The 16,159-nt window shown below is 43.2% G+C and overlaps 1 protein-coding gene across 1 annotated transcript in view; it reads left to right on the top strand.

Moving 5' to 3' along the window:
- Ttll5 (tubulin tyrosine ligase like 5) overlaps window positions 1–16,159 on the top strand; it is a 254,825-nt gene that overhangs the window by 146,462 nt on the left and 92,204 nt on the right. Inside the window, 2 exon segments of the mRNA XM_045154327.1 lie at window positions 2,404–2,457; window positions 2,459–2,553. Of these exon segments, the coding sequence (XP_045010262.1) occupies window positions 2,404–2,457; window positions 2,459–2,553 (149 nt within the window).

Genomic DNA, 16,159 nt, shown 5'->3' with positions numbered 1-16,159 from the left:
ATTATTATTAGGTACTTAGCATATTTTATATGTGATCATTTCCTTGCAATTCATATGTGATAACTTAAGTCATTGTTTCCTGGTGGTTTGTGCTCAGCATTGTGTCTTTCCTCCCTCAGCTCCTCGTGTCTTGAACTGCTTCTCCCAGACACCCTTTCTTCTCTCACCCACTACTTCTGCCCAGGTTTTACACTTATCACCAGACAGCTGCATTTGTCATAGCAATTTAAAAATGTTTTAAGTTCATACAATAATATATACCCACTATAGAAAATATGGAGACCAGGAATAAACATGAGAAGGAAAACAAGTGTTTGCAGAAGTAGATGCCATGTGTCTTGAGTTTTTATTTCCATTCTTTTAGGAGTCTGTATCCATGTGTGTGTTGATGTTTAAAGAAATTTGCATTGTAATTTTTAGTGTCAGGATTATTTTTTTAGCAATCAGCATGTTCCTGTATCATCAAGTGTTTTTCAAAAAAAATGTTAATGAGGGCTGGAGAGATGGCTTAGCAGTTAAGGCGCTTGCCTATGAAGCGTAAAGACGCATATTTGACTCTCTAGATCCCACGTAAGCCAGACACATAAGGTGACATAAGTACACTAGGTCACACATGCACACAAGGTGGTATACATGTCTGTAGTTTGATTGTAGTTCCTAGAGGCCCTGGCATGCCAATTCTCTCTCTCTTGCTCTCACTCTCTCACATAATAATAACAATAATAATAATAATAGGCCAGTCTGTTGGGCTTGCCTCAAAAAAAGTTAATGAATAAATGATAATCTCTTACATGGATAGAGAAAAATTTATTTCACAATGTTATTGGCCACTTTCATCTTTTCCTTTTTCAGTATTAAAAAACAATGTTTGCTCTTCAGTGTATATACTCTCAGTGGAGTGTGGTAAGAACGTGTACTTTGCAACTCCCAAGACTATGCCACAAATCCTGGTTTTGTTTCTGCTAAGGCCTCTGTGAAGTCCTGAGCCTATTTTCTCCCTTGTAAAATGCTGATTATTTGTATTTATTACCAGAATTTTGTTAATTTATGTGAGAAATGTACTCATTTATATAAAACCTGGCACTTAATACATTCTAAAGTCAGCACTTCAGATCACCCTGCCACATGACTGCGCTGGTTCTTCATAAATTCTAAGCAGTAGCTGCTGCTGTTGCCATCTTCACTGTCAGTAATTGCCTGCACAACTCTAGAAGCTAGGGTTTAACTCCAATTCACAGTAGTAACATTTTTCCTCATTGATTTCTACAAATACTCCATCAACTCATAGTCACATAAGTGCGGATTTAATCTCATCCCCTGTCATTATGTGGTTCTTTATTCTAAAGCAATATGGCATACAAATATTGTACCCTATAACTTACATTTCCTCATAATTTACATTTTAATAATTTTCAGTTGCCAGTGCAACTTACTTTTAACATCCTTTAAAACTTACTTAAGCTCAGGGTCTAATGTGGAAGAGGTGGCAGAAAGAATGTAAGAGCCAAATGAAGGGTAGGACTCCTTACCACATGCTCCCCCCAGACACAAAATGGCCTGGATATCCATGACCTTATAGTGCCTGACACTACCTACACAAGACCATCATAAGAGGAGGAAAAGATCATGACGTCAAAATAAAAGAGACACTGATTGAGATGGGGAGGTGATATGATGGAGAATGAAATTTCAAAGGGGAAAGGGTGGGGGTAGGGAGAGTATTACCATGGGATACTTTTTATAATCATGGAAAATGTTAGTAAAAATTGAGGAAAGCTGGGCGTGGTGGCGCACGCCTTTAATCCCAGCACTCGGGAGGCAGAGGTAGGAGGATCACTGTGAGTTCGAGGCCACCCTGAGACTCCTTAGTGAATTCCAGGTCAGCCTGGGCTAGAGTGAAACCCTACCTCAAAAAACCAAAAAAATAAAAATGAAAAAAAAAAATTGAGGAAAAAAAAACTTACTTAAAATATTTAATGCAAAAAGCTAATGCAATGTTCCTTCTTTGTAAATTATTAGAGTCATTATCTACTTTTATTGATTGTTTTTATTTCTAAATTATTATTATTTGTGTAATAATTATTATTTGTAACTAAGGCTTATTGAGCATTTAGAACTTTCAGATGTAGAAACAAGGACCAGAAAGGCCATCTAGTTTGAGCATTACCTGGGCGCAAAGTAAATGCCAGCGAGGTTTCGTTGATTACTCCGCAGAAGCGCTTGCTCGCGCTTCCGCTGCCGGCACTCACCTCTGCCCTGTGCTCCAGAGTCAGTCCTTCTCCCCGAGTTCCTTGTCACAGCTGCTGCTTCAGTTCTGATGGGTCTGCACCTGCAGGATGTCGTGCCCCATGTTCTTCACACTTTTCTACAACTGTAAAATCACCTTCCCCTCTTCCTTTCTAGGTTACAAACCTGAACTTGGCGACCAGTGTCATGAGCAGAAGCAGTGCTTCCACCCCCCCCCACCCTTCAGCCTGTCATCAGCTCTGCGGGTCCCACGTGGTCGGTCCAGTCAGACGGTCCTGAGAACCACTCCACCCGCCCTGGGAGCAGGTATGTGAGCACCCCTCAGCCAGGATCTGGTTTGCACAAGGCTGGGCTGTATCTGGGGCACACCAGTCCTGCCTCAGGTTTTTTTTTTTTTTGTTTTGTGTTCCTAGGTAGGGTCTCACTCTAGCCCAGGCTGACCTGGAATTCACTATGGAGTCTTAGGGTGGCCTTGAACTCACGGCAACCCTCCTACCTCTGCCTCCCGAGTGCTGGGATTAAAGGCGTGCGCCACCACGCCCGGCAATTTTTATCCTGAGATTCTGGTATGCACTTGCCCTTTCTCCACCTGCCCAAATCTTGGAGTCCAAAGGCCTAGTTTAATTTGTAAGGATATTTTTAAGAAAACCAAAAAGGGGAAATTCTGATATAATTACAAAACACAAAAATTGATACTGTTTATATATATATATATATATATATATATATATATATATATATATATATAATTTATCTATTTAATCTGAGAGAGAGAGAGGCAGGTGGGAGAAAGCAAGAGAATGGGCACACCAGGGCCTCCAGCCACTGCAAACAAACTACAGATGCCACCTTGTGCATCTGGTTTATGTGAGTTCTGAGTCCTTAGGCTTCATAGGTAACACTTTAACTGCTAAGCCATCTCTCCAGCCCCAAAATTGATGCTCTTTATCCTTGTTTCTGGTCAACATTTTCATACACTGAGTTTTGACATTTCATCTTCCTTTCCCACTTCTTTTTTATACCTTTGCCTACATTGTGCTTCAGTAACTTCAGACTCTTCTTTTGGCAGTTGTTTCTTACGTTGTTCAAAAATTAGCTTTGAAATTAACGGCTTTCTTAGGTAATGTCCTTTTGAAGAGTGGGAAGCTTATTTTCTTTATACAGTTGAAAAGTGGTGGAGGATAAAATTCAAAACAATCTGGCCATATGTAAACAAGTTCTGAATTCAAAAAGAAACCACTGAATCGAGTTCTAATTTTTTTGTGTACGTTAAGTACCCCTGTATGAAATTTATATACACACATATATATGAATGAAATGGCTTCCCAAGTACAAAATATGTGGTTTATATTCTTCAAATATGGAAGTATCATAAAGACAAAAGAAAAGGGAGAAATTTTTCAATATAAAATTAAAGAGGACTGGGGCAGTGACTCAACAGTTAAATGCATTTGCAAAGCCTACCTGCCTGGATTCAGTTCCCTAGCGCCCATGTAAATCAAGACACAAAGTGGTAAATGCATTGCATCTGGAATTTGTAGCAGCAAGAGACCCTGGTGCTTGTATACACCCACACCTACCCACATAACATAAATAAATAAAGAGAAACAAATAAGAAAAAAATTAAAGATAAAGCATCTCAAATGCAGAATATATTTTCTTCTTTCTTTTTTTCTTACTAAATGCTGAACTGGAGGGGAGAAATGCTAGAAAGAACAATTGATGAGCTGACATATAGACTAGATTTTTAAGAATATTGTTTTTGTACTATCACAGTATTAAATTTCATTGAGAGAGGACAAGGGAAAAAGGGAGCAATAAGGAATGAAGTGTTCTGAACACTGAGCTTATTTTTGCTCCTGATAAAGAAGTCACAGGTGTCATGGTAAGTCCCCACTTCTGCCAGCCACTGTCTGTTTTAAGCTGCTTTATTTGAAGCTTAAGAAGGAAGACCAAAGACCTTGGGCCAGGAGGATCTACCTAATTATTGTTGTTGAAAGTGTCAGCTGGGTCAGATTTACTAAGGAGCTAATTTGGGAAACAACATAAACATAAGCATATTACATCATGCCCTGAAACAGTGTCTTTTGTGAAAATAAAAATCCATCTCAGCTGAGAGTTAGAAGAGGTAGAGTCCAAGAGACAGTACTTTGGGACAGGACATTCTCTCCATGGTTCTCCTCCCAGGAATTCCATTTTGTGATTTACAATCTATAGAGTGGCTAGCCACATTCCTAAAATGTAAGTTGTTAGAAGCAAATTCTGTTTATACCACAGAGCTTTATTTTCCATATGAAATGTTTCCATGTATTCCATTTTCATGTTAAAAGCAGAGTGGTTCCTAGGAAGAGCATGTTCATGTCATTCTTGGATATCCTGTCTTATTTGGAAAGGTTACAGGCATTTTTCAGACTGTAAACAAGATGTCAAGAAGCACACATTTTAAAGAAGCAGAATTTTAGCAATTTCTATATTTACAGATGAAAAGAGGAGGGACAAAAACAAATAAAACTCATGGCTGAGCACTGCAGAGCTTTCTTTTGGTGGCACCTGTGAATATTAAGATAAAAGGTCAAGTTCTGAGGGAGGAGCTACAGTTACCAGTGACCTGCTTCCAGCTAGACTGCCCAGGGGCTGCACATTACGCAGTTTGCTTCCGAGGCATTGCAGTGCCCATGAAGCCCCCTCGGCACTTTGCCTAGACTTCCTTGTTTCTGCAGCAACTCTCCTTCCCTCTTCTTTAACCCTAAGGCCCACTGGCAGGTTGCATTCTAGTCCAGGGCGCCTTGGGAAGTCTTCCAGTGGCCCCCAAGTAACCTCTGATTGCCAGGACAGCACAGGGCTCAGATTGGGATTTCCAGTTCCTCACGGAATTCTGGAGACACCTACCCTAGAGCCACACTAAGTGAGTTCTGAGGCTTTTCCAGATGGGGCTGTTCTGTGGGGCCCAGCCAGCATAGTTCTGCTCAGGCCTGAGTCCTGATTTCCATTTTATCTGGTAAGTCGCCATGTTATGCATATTTATTTAGCCTCTTGTTCCTTCTTTGTAGTAAGAGTGACTAGGCTTAATGAATATGGGATTCATAGCTTAGAGATGTGAGTTTTATTACTGGTTTTGACACGAGTGACCCTAAGATATTCATGTAATCTTTTTATTGGGTAAAGCATACTTACATATAAACTGGCCTGTTTTGAGAGCTTTTAGATTGCCTTTGAAGCACTTTGATCTCCTTGGACGTAGGCACTCTGTAAATACAAGGTACTCTTGCTAGTTTCAACAATAGGGCCAGTGGATTCCAGGGCTGGTGCACTCTGCTAATTCACTCCCGAGAGCTGCCCCGTAGCCATAGGATGTAAAGAGACTCCCATTGCTGACTGTACTTTTCATCTCTGCATGGCGGAGAATTTAGTGACTTGGTAGCCACAGGAATGAAAGCTGGTGACTCACGAGAACTCTGCAAATAGTGTTATTTTTCATTTCCCCATGGTGTTGCTATTGTTCTCAATTTTATGGATCACACAGATTTTCACCAGACAACCTTATTCTCCCCCTATTCCCCCCCTCCCCTTGGTAACCGCTCCAAATGTAGCCTCAGGGCTGTCGTCTCCCATTGGGTCAGCATGAGCTCAGCCCAGCGCCTCAAATCCCCTGGTTCCTTTGGTCTGTCTGGAGTCCCTGCTTGCGCTTTGTTGTGGGAGAGGAAGGCAAAGAGCCCACAGCTTGCCCAGACAGTCTGAGCCCTGGCCATACAGCTTGCAGTTCCCTAGACACTGGAGTTGGACTTGGCCCGCCATTCCTCTGTTGTTACTTTTCAGAGGTAATAAGTGAGATTAATTGCAGGCCATTCTCCAGAAAAAGAGAGTAGTCATGGCCAAATGCAGTCACGTGTAGAAGCCCGAGGTGTGCCTCCCAGCAAGGGCAGTTTAGGATTGCCCAGCAGGGACTTCAGGATGCAGGTACCCACACACTTATGACCTCCTTTTCCCTCAGGCCTTGTTTCCAGTCTTCAGATGCTGAGACCTAACCATTTCAGCTTTTCCTTAGCCAGTGATCAAGGTTAGGTTTTCAATTATCTGCTTTTGGGGCACACCAGGGGCCACTGGGAGCTGCAAGTTGGTGGGAGGAGGCCTCGCCTTGCCACCGCCAGCCTTCCATGGAACAAGAGGGTTTCTAGGTGAGGGGCACCCAGTGGGTTCATTTCTCTTTGCGAGACCTGGAAGGGTTACTATAAAGTCTTGGCTGCTGCCTGGAGTGATTTGGGAAGGACAAGGCCTCAGACAGCTTGGCAGGAACCTGAGGCCCTGTTTTTTTCCAGTCCAACCCTTCCTTGTGGATCGAGCTGTCAGGGAATCCCACGAATGTCTGGCTTCTGCCCCTTTGTATGTTTTTCTAGCTTTTGTCATTGAATTATTTTTATCCATCTCTGACTTTTTCACACACATCCTGAGGACTTGTCTGTTCCTCGATATTAAGGGGGCAAGGGGTGGACAAAAGAGCACGACCCATGTTTATTCTTGTTATGAGAGGTGAGACGTGGCCATGAGCTACTCAGCCTGGCCAGCCCTAACTCCAGTGAGCCTCTGCCGCTCAGAACTTTGCATTCTACTGAGGAATGGGACATCTTGGCAATTCAGGACATTTTTGATGCTCTCTGTTCTCCTGTTATTCACTAATTGATCATGAAGAGTGAGGTACTCTGCTGCACGTAATGTTGAAGAACAACTTTTTCAGGGACCCCGATACAATTCACCAGGGACCCCAATACCAATTCAGCTGGTGCATCTCAACCCTCATTTAAATTTTGTCTTACAAACATTGCTGAATTTTATTCTCAGCCATTCCTCAGCAACACTTGATCTGTTCATTTCTTGGGATCTCCTGTACATCTGTGTGTTTTCTCTGTGTCTGTCTGCTAAGGAGGAGCAGTCAGTAACACAGACCAGCCCTTAAGCTCTCAGGCTGCACCATCCGTATTCGCAGCTGACGTGAAGGCTGGCTAGTGGGTAGCAGCTAAAAGACATGCAAGAAGCGAGGTTTCGGGGCTGAGGAGATAGCTTAGTGCATGCCGTGCTTACTGTGCAACTACAAGGACCTGCGCTTAGACCCCAGCGCGCGCGAATGCAGGCGGCCTCCCTGTGAGCTCAGCGCTTGGGAGGCAGAGAGACGATCCTTGGCTGAAGACTGGCTCAGTCAGTGAACTTTGGGTTCAAGGGAGAGACCCTACTTCAGTAAGTCAGGTAGAGAGCAGTTCAGGAAGACACCCAGCATCAACTTCTGGCCTCCACATATGTATGTTTACATGTACCCACACACATGCAAACATGTATGCAAGCACACATCACATACAAACACACATTTAAAAAAAATGGTATTTGATCACCAAGAGGTTAGTATCTGGCATGGCTAAAACATAGTAGCATCAGGCAACATGTATCACAGATCTACATTTGATGATACAGATGCTGGAAGAAAGAGTATTTCAGACTTAATCCTTGCACACACCGTGCTACAGCATGAGGGAACCTTGAGGCTAGCGCATTGAGTGAAGTGAGTTGATCACAAAAGAACAAATAATCTTCCAGTCTCTTCAGATGAAATGTCTGAGGTATTTAATGTAGAAACAGAAAATGGGTGGTTGCCAGGGTCTGGGGTAAATGTGTGTGTATTGAGGAGATTTAGTGTTCATTTGATATAGAGTTTGCTCTGTAAGATGAAGTATTTTAGAGGTCTAGTGTAAAACTATGTGAATGTATACATTAAAAGTGATTAAGGTGGCACAGTTTAAATTAGTCTAAGTAAGGATTTAAATGAGCTGCACAGGGCTGGAGAGATGGCTTCTCAATTAAGGCGCTTACCTGCAAAGCCAAAGGACCAAGGTTCCATTCCCCAGGATCCCCACATAAGCCAGATGCACAAGGTGGCATTGTGTCTGGAGCTTGTTTGCAGTGGTTGAAGGCCCTGGTATACCCATTCTCTCTCTATCTGAGTTTCTCCCCACCCTCAAATAAGTAAAATAAAAAATAAATAAAAGAGCTGCATGTGCTGAGAAGATAGCTCAGTGGTTAAAGGTGCTTGCTTTACTCACTTACAAAAGAGAGACCCAAGTTTTACAAAAAAAATCATTCAGTAACCAACATGGGAAGATTTCATATCCATCCTCTGCCTCTGTGTGAAGGAATTGTTCTGAACCCAATCTTCTAAACGTTTCTCTTTGAAAGCATGCCATCTTAATAGAAAACGGGGCCAGAGCCCTCTGCAAAGAAGATGGCGTGCAATGTGGAAAGGAAGTAGACCTGAAGTCTGATAGGCTTGTTATGTAAGTTCTCTGAGCTACAATTTCCCACATCCTTCTACATAGTTCACGTGTGTGTGTGTGTGTGTGTGTGTGTGTGTGTCAGTGGGAACTGAATCTAAAGCCTTAGGCATGCAAGGCAATATTCTACCACTGAGCTATTTCAGCACTCTCCATCTTTTTATTTTTATTTTTTAGAAATATTTTATTTGTGCTGGTGGCATGGCTTAGTAGTTAAGGTGTTTGCCTACAAAGCCAAAGGACCCAGGTTCAATTCCCCAGGACCTATGTTAGCCAGATACACAAGGGCGCGCACATGTCTGGAGTTCGTTTTCAGTGGCTGAAAGCCCTGGTGTGCCCATTCTCTCTCTCTCTTTCTCTCTCCCTCATTCTCTGTCAAATAAATAAATAAAAAGGCTTTATTTATTTATTTGCAAGGAGATACAGAGAGCACATACACACACCAGAGCCTTTAGCCACTGTCAGCGAGCTCTGGATGCACATACTACTTTTTGCATCTGGTTTTATGTAGGTACTGGGGAATCAAACCCAGATCATTAGGCATTGTAAACAAGTGCCTTAACCACTTAGCCCGCTCCATCTCTTTTTTTTTTTTTTTTGGTCTTTTGATTTTTCAAGGTAGGGTCTCACTCTAGCCCAGGCTGACCTGGAGTTCACTATGTAATCTCAGGGTGGCCAGCGATCCACCCAAGTGCTGGGATTAAAGGCATGCACCACCACGCCCAGCCCTCTCCATCCCTTTAAAATGTGCATGATAATGTCTTTCATATAGATTGTTAAAGATGAAAGTGAGTTGTATGTGAAAGTAGCAAGCACAGTGCCTGGTTTGGGTGTAGGATCTCGATAAATCCAGGGGAGAGAAGGAGGAAGAGAAGGAAGCTGAGTGGTTGAGAGAGAGAAAGAGAGAGAGAATTGGACTGCCTACCTGGGTTACTGATCTGCTACACCACTCAGCTCAGCACCCCCAGTTTAGATCACACCACACCTGGGCAGCACCCCTGTAGCTGTGTTACGGAAAGGCTACCTTTCCTGTCGAGGATGGGAGCCCTCAGTTAAGGGCTAAGGAGAGGCTTTGCTTTTCACTGACCCCATTGTTGAAGGGCAACTTCTTCAGCCAGCCCTTCCTTTCTGCTATCTTCCCGATGTTGACATTTCCACGGTAGCTCCGTGTTCCAGCCAGTAAACACTCATATTTTCCATCCATCCTGGGGGTCGAGCTTTGAGAGAGCCTTTCTCTGGAGGAGTTTGAAGCTTATAATTTTGTACTTTATCCTGTTATATAAACAACACTCTTTAGCCAAAGAGCACAATTACAAAAAGAAACCACTTTGGTGGGGGGAGGGAGTTCAAAACAAAACAACTCTTTCATGTTCTGTGTTCTGTAGAAGTGATATTTCACTCCTTATTCTACATCCTTCTTTCCCATAAAACAAAGTTTACCTGACCTTAGTCCTCCTGAGTCTTAACTCCCACTCTGCCTTCCCCTTGAGTAAAACACTTTTCCCAGTTCAGGAATAGCAGAAGGCCTGCACTTTTTCCTGAAATGCCTCCTACTTTGCTTATGCAACCAGCCACATAACCTCTCGAGGGTGGGCAGGTAGACATACTGCACGCAGTTACAGCCTGTCATAGCCTGTGGCTCCTATCCACCAAGTGAGCCAGTGTCACCAGTGTTTGTGCCCAGGCCAGAATGACCGGCTTCTGCCTGTTGAGGGAATGTTGGTACACTCAGGAAATATCCAAGACAGCTGGCTGGAAGTCATGCCAGGACAAAGGAGGCCTGGGAACGTGGGGCCTAGAATCTAAGAGAAATGAAGTGACTCTTTCTCATACCCAAGTCAAAATACAGTAAAGATTGCTTTGTATCTCTGGTGTCAGTTTTTCTAGTCCATTTGCCGCTTTCACCCAGCCCAGCTGAGCCCAAGGTAGTAAACTGCCTTCTATTTTTGGAGGATAAAGATGTCCCTGCACCCACACAAATACAAAGTCGTTGTTAGAGACAAGATCCTATCTTTATTATCTATCCAAACTTGATGATTATTTTAGTGTCATAAAGGCCTGGATGAGCTGGATGAGGCTTGTAGAATCAGGAAATACAGTTGACATCAGGGATTAGCTAGATAAACCCCACAGACACCAAAACCACCTCACATGCTCAAGGCCCTCATATGAAATGATGGAGTATTTGCTTGTAGCCATTACATACCCACTTACATGTTTTAAATGATCAATTTTGAATGCTTAGCTAGGGTTGACTCAGCACATTTGTAAGGAAGGTCAGGAGCCTTCCTGATCTTTAACCAAGGGCTCATCCTTCCTTCCTGCCCTTCTTTCTGCTGAAAGATTATCAGCATACTTCTGGCCATGTGCAACTAGAAACTAGAGCTTGGGGAAGAAAAAAAAATTAAGAGGCCCAAAAGAAAAACTTCTTATTTCTGTGTTTCAGTAAAAGGAAATATGAGCTAAGGAGATAGCTCAGTTGGTAAAGAGTTTACTGTATAAGTGTGAAAACCTGAGTTCAAACCCCAGTATCTGTAAATGCTGGCATATGCTTAGAATATGCTGGGGAAGATGAAGAGAGGCAGATTCCTGGAGCTTGCCAGCCTGCTAATCTAGCCTACTCCGTTTGCTAAGAGGTGGGCGCAGTAACTGAGTATAACACCTGAACTTGTCCTCTCACCTCCATCTATACCTGCACACAAACATGTGCCCACATGTACACATGTGCACACTGCCACTGCCAGTTCCAGCATTGCTGGGATGAACTTTAAACAGACACTGTTTAGGGGAGGAAGGGATTTAATTCACGCTTATAGATCCAGGGGAAGGGGAAGTTCCATCAAGAAGCTGGCTCCCGTTCAGAAATCCAAGCAGAGAAAGAAAACCACCACCAGCCAGCAAACACCAAAACACAGTAAGCCCTCACCCGCCAGAGCATACTGCTCTACACCCTTGGGCTAGAATCAAATCTGACCCAAACACACATTTGACTGCACCCCAGGATCCACCCCCCCCCCCCCCGTGACACCTCTTCCAGCCCAGCGGCTAGAGACCCAAGTTACAAGCTTAGTATAATATTTGAGTTTTGGAGGGACCTGCATTCACATTCAAACCACCACACACACCTCACACACAAAAGTAAACTATAGCACTTGAAAAGATTCCATGTCTTTTCCCTTGTGGCCTCTATGAGGAACAAAGTTTGGGGATATGTTCTTGGTAGTTCTCAGTTTCCTCCCTTCAGATAGAAACGTACGACTGGACTTGCTTGGAATCTGGCCTCATAATTTAGTGCTTCTTCTAGAACCAGGGGCTACCACTCATGCACAGGAGCATCTAGTCACAATACTAAGGCTTGCATTATTCATATTTATTGTGAAATAAGTGTACATTAAAAATTTGATTATAAATCACAAAATGGTCTTAAAGAAAGATGACTAAAAGAATCTACACTTTATAGGTTTTTAAAATATGGACCCCCAGCCTTCTCTGGGTGATGCAAGCAAGCTCGTGGTAGAAGTGAGGCAGCATGGGAAAACTTGGGGTTGGAAATGACACAGCCCCTGGCAGGCTCAGTGTGCATGGCAAGTCATAGTAGAGCTGTTGTAATCAGATCATGTCAGTATCTCAGGCATGAGTCTTGGTTTTCATGAATTATCAGGCTAAGATTTTATTAATTCAGCTTCAAAAATAATCAATACCACATTTGACCTAGTTCTTAAAAATAAATTCTGCTGGGCTGGAGAGATGGCTTAGTGGTTAAGCGCTTGCCTGTGAAGCCTAAGGACCCCGGTTCGAGGCTCGGTTCCCCAGGTCCCACGTTAGCCAGATGCACAAGGGGCGCACGCGTCTGGAGTTCGTTTGCAGAGGCTGGGAGCCCTGGCGCGCCCATTCTCTCTCCCCCTCTATCTGTCTTTCTCTCTGTGTCTGTCACTCTCAAATAAATGAATAATAAAAAAAATAAAAAATAAAAATAAATAAATAAATTCTGCTATCTTCCTGTGAGGAGAGTGAAGTATGGCTAGGTTTATGCTTATGGTTATGGTTATGATGTGACTATAATCATGAAAAATTCAGGTGAGAAAGCAGGGTTTCTGGCACAACGGGCTCAGGAACCCACGAAGCGGCTAATAAATGGGCTGCATGAGGAGGCCGAGGAAGTCACACGATGCTGTTCTGCAGCTGGGCTGCACAGAACGGGGAGCGAGCGCAAACCTTGCCTCCTGCTCAGTGCTCTTGAGAGCCTGTGAACCCAGCGCTGCCATTTGATGTACAGACTCCCAAGAGTTCCTGTACTTTATTCCCCAAATACTTAGTACATTGAAATATTTGTATGTAGAAAAAGGGAAGGGAAAACTGGGAATAAGTGGTGTTCCGTGTAGGAAATGGTTTCATCTGCTAGTTGTTAAGATACTGTGATCCCTCACCACCAGTTAACACAGAGTTACTGAGTAGCTCCTAGACACAGGACCTGGGTTGGGCTCTGAAGGACATGCTACACAAAGGTCCTGTCCTCAGGGAGGAAAATTAGTCACCACACACATCGTGACTGCAAGTACTGCAAAGGAACATGTGCTGTGTTGTTCAATAGGAGGCTTATGCTGGTCAGTGACAAGAATTAAGAGGAGTTCTCTTAAGCTGACGCAAACTTTGTGGCAAGGCATGAACTCCTGTAGATGGGGATGGAGAGGCCAAGAGGTCAACATGCATCCTGGCATTATTATGAAGGGTCCCTGAAAGAATCAGAAAACTTTAGTTTTCATTTTTCACTGTCTAGGCTAGAGTTGGCAGGTCTGCACGGTGACTGGGGAACACAGTTCTGTATGTCTTCTCAGGTCTTTTGCATGTGAAGTACAAAGCAAGTGATTAAAAAAGAGGCACTTGGTTCAGGACTTGGGTGGAAAAGCAGGGGCATATAGGGCAGAGTTTCCATGCAGTCTTAGCTTATGTATAGCCTACAGATGGCTGAAGAAAGGGAGAGGCAGATAAAGAATAGTGATGTGCAGAGTGTTTAAGGAATTTTTGACAGTCAGCAAATAGGAACCAGGCTGACTACCGCACAGTGGTACTGTTTGAAATCATGTATTAGTCAAAAACACTTTGAGGTTCAAGTGATAGAAACTGAAATCACGCTGGCTGGCCCTACCTGTGATTTAGGCTTTTCACTTCATAGAACTAAAAAACCAAAAAATTGGTCCTGGGGTTCTAGGAAGTATCAGTTCACAGCTATAGATGAGAGTAATAAGGAAAACATCAGAGAGAAAATCAGAGGAAAAGATGGCCTGTATTGATAGAATAGATTGAGCAGCACAGCCCACGGATGTGGCAGACCTGGGTTTCCATCTCTCAAGTCTGTTTCTGTCTTGCTTATTGTAAATATTTTCTGATTTATATTATGTTAAGTTGTATAAATAACATACCACAGTCTGAAAAAGAAAAATGGAAAGTTATTTTGGCCATATAGCCAAGAACACTGCCCTGTGGCCCTAGTCTACCTTTGTAGTTACATTCCTTTTCACATTTAGTTCCATCCACCTCAGTGGGTCAAAAACAAACCCAGTGTTAATATAGTTAAAAAAAAAAAAAACAAAAAAAAAACAGGGCTGGAGAGGTGGCTCAGTAGTTAAAGCACTTGCCTGCAAAGCCTGAAGACCCTGGTTTGATTCCCCAGTATTCACATAAAGCCAGTTGTACAAGGTAGCACATGCACCTGAAGTTCGTTTGCAGTGGCTAGAGGCTCTGGCATGTCCATTCTCTCTGTCTTACTGCCTCTCTGTCTGTCTTATAAATAAATAAAATATTATAGTTAAAAACAGTATTGTTTTACGGGGCATGGTGGCACACGCCTTCAATCCCAGTGCTCAGGATGATGAGGAAGGATCATCACTGTGAATTTGAGGCCAGCCTGTGACTACATAGTGAATTCTAGGTTGACCTGGGTTAGAGCAAGACTCTGCTTCTAAGTCCCGCCCCTTGCCAAAATATATATATACATACACACATACATACATATAATACTTGAGGATTGCTAAGAAAAGGTTTTAATTGTTCTCACCAAAAAGAGAAAAAGTAAAAAGTATATCAAGTAAGGCATGTTATTTAACTGACTCAATTTAGCCACTCCTCAATGCATATTTATTCCAGAACATCATGTTAAACACCATAAATACATACAATTTTGTCAATTAAAATAAAAGAATTACTGAAGTAAAAGTAAGTTAATTTTTTTTGTTGTTGTTTTTCGTTTTTTTTTTTTTTTTTTTGTTTTTCGAGGTAGGGTCTCACTCTTGTCCAGGCTGACCTGGAATTCACTATGGAGTCTCAGGGTGGCCTTGAACTCACGGCAATCCTCCTACCTCTGCCTCCCGAGTGCTGGGATTAAAGGCGTGCGCCACCATGCCCGGCTCAAATGTTTTGAAACAGAAACACAAGTAAATATATTTTCGCATCGTCACATCCTTGCATGCATCAGCGTGACTCTCTCGTTGTTAGTTTACTCTCTGCTTTCTCCCACTCTGCATGAGCTGTATGTTACCTTGCTCACTGTCCTTGGTAAACAGAAGGCTCTTAATAATACAGTAAACAAGGGGGTGGGTGGATGAAGAGTCTGTTTTATAGGACTTAGTTCAGTTCAACTCAGCCTTCCTGCAACCTTCCCTGATCTCCCAAGCAGATTATTAGGATTTCTCACCTCTCTGCCCTTCATCCACTAGACTCACATTGTAAGACCTGCAATACAAAGGAAACTCTGGCCAAGTGTGCTTCTCTGATTGCTGCCGGATGGTATGCAGCCCTGCTCTCACTGTGCTCTGAAACACTGAGAATCAAGCCTGACTGTTGAGCTAAGAAAACTCTCCCCTCAACCGCTCTTCCCAAATTACTGGGTCCTGTTCTCATTGACTGATTTTTTTTTTTTTTTATTTTCTTGATTGATTTACATGTTAGGATTTTTTCTTGTTTGCTTTTGAGACAGAAGTCCTCCTGCCTTGGCCTTCTGAGTACTGGAATAGCAAGTGTGAGCCACCACACCAGGCCCTTGGTTCTTATTTAGTTCTTTCTAGTTATACAAGATGAAAATTACTCTTACAAGCAAGACGTCTTCCCCAATCTAAGGGACAGAGGCAGGTGTGGGAAAAGGGGAAGAGCAGAATTCACCCCAGTCCACAGGAGTCTTATAAGCCACTTCTAGCAGAGTAGCCGAGAGTCTGCCATCCTGAAAGCCCAGTGTCGGTTGGCACTCTCTTCACTCCAGCCTGTGTGCTCACTGACCAGGAAGCAAGAGCATTCCTGCCTGTTCTTGTGGTGCTCAGCTGTTAGACTTCCTGTTAGGGGCTTCTCCTCACTGTCCTTTGTTGGATGGGATTTCTGGAAAAGGATACATTATGTCAGGCCACGATCTTTCTCTTCAGATTCTAGAATCTTCTTGTACAGTGGGGCTTTGGATATTTGTCTTTCTGCCCTCTTTAGTCTGTTAGCTTTTGGGGGGCAGAAGCCAAATTTTACACTTCTTTGTCTTCCTCCTGTGCCCCACCCTGCGTGCTCCATGGAAGGGTAGGTAGTGGCTACCTGGCCAGGCCAGCATTGCTTCCTATGGCCAC

The sequence above is a fragment of the Jaculus jaculus genome, chromosome 7 (genome assembly GCF_020740685.1).
Source record: "Jaculus jaculus isolate mJacJac1 chromosome 7, mJacJac1.mat.Y.cur, whole genome shotgun sequence".
Taxonomy (NCBI): domain Eukaryota; kingdom Metazoa; phylum Chordata; class Mammalia; order Rodentia; family Dipodidae; genus Jaculus; species Jaculus jaculus.
This window is presented reverse-complemented; position numbering and strand designations above follow the sequence as displayed.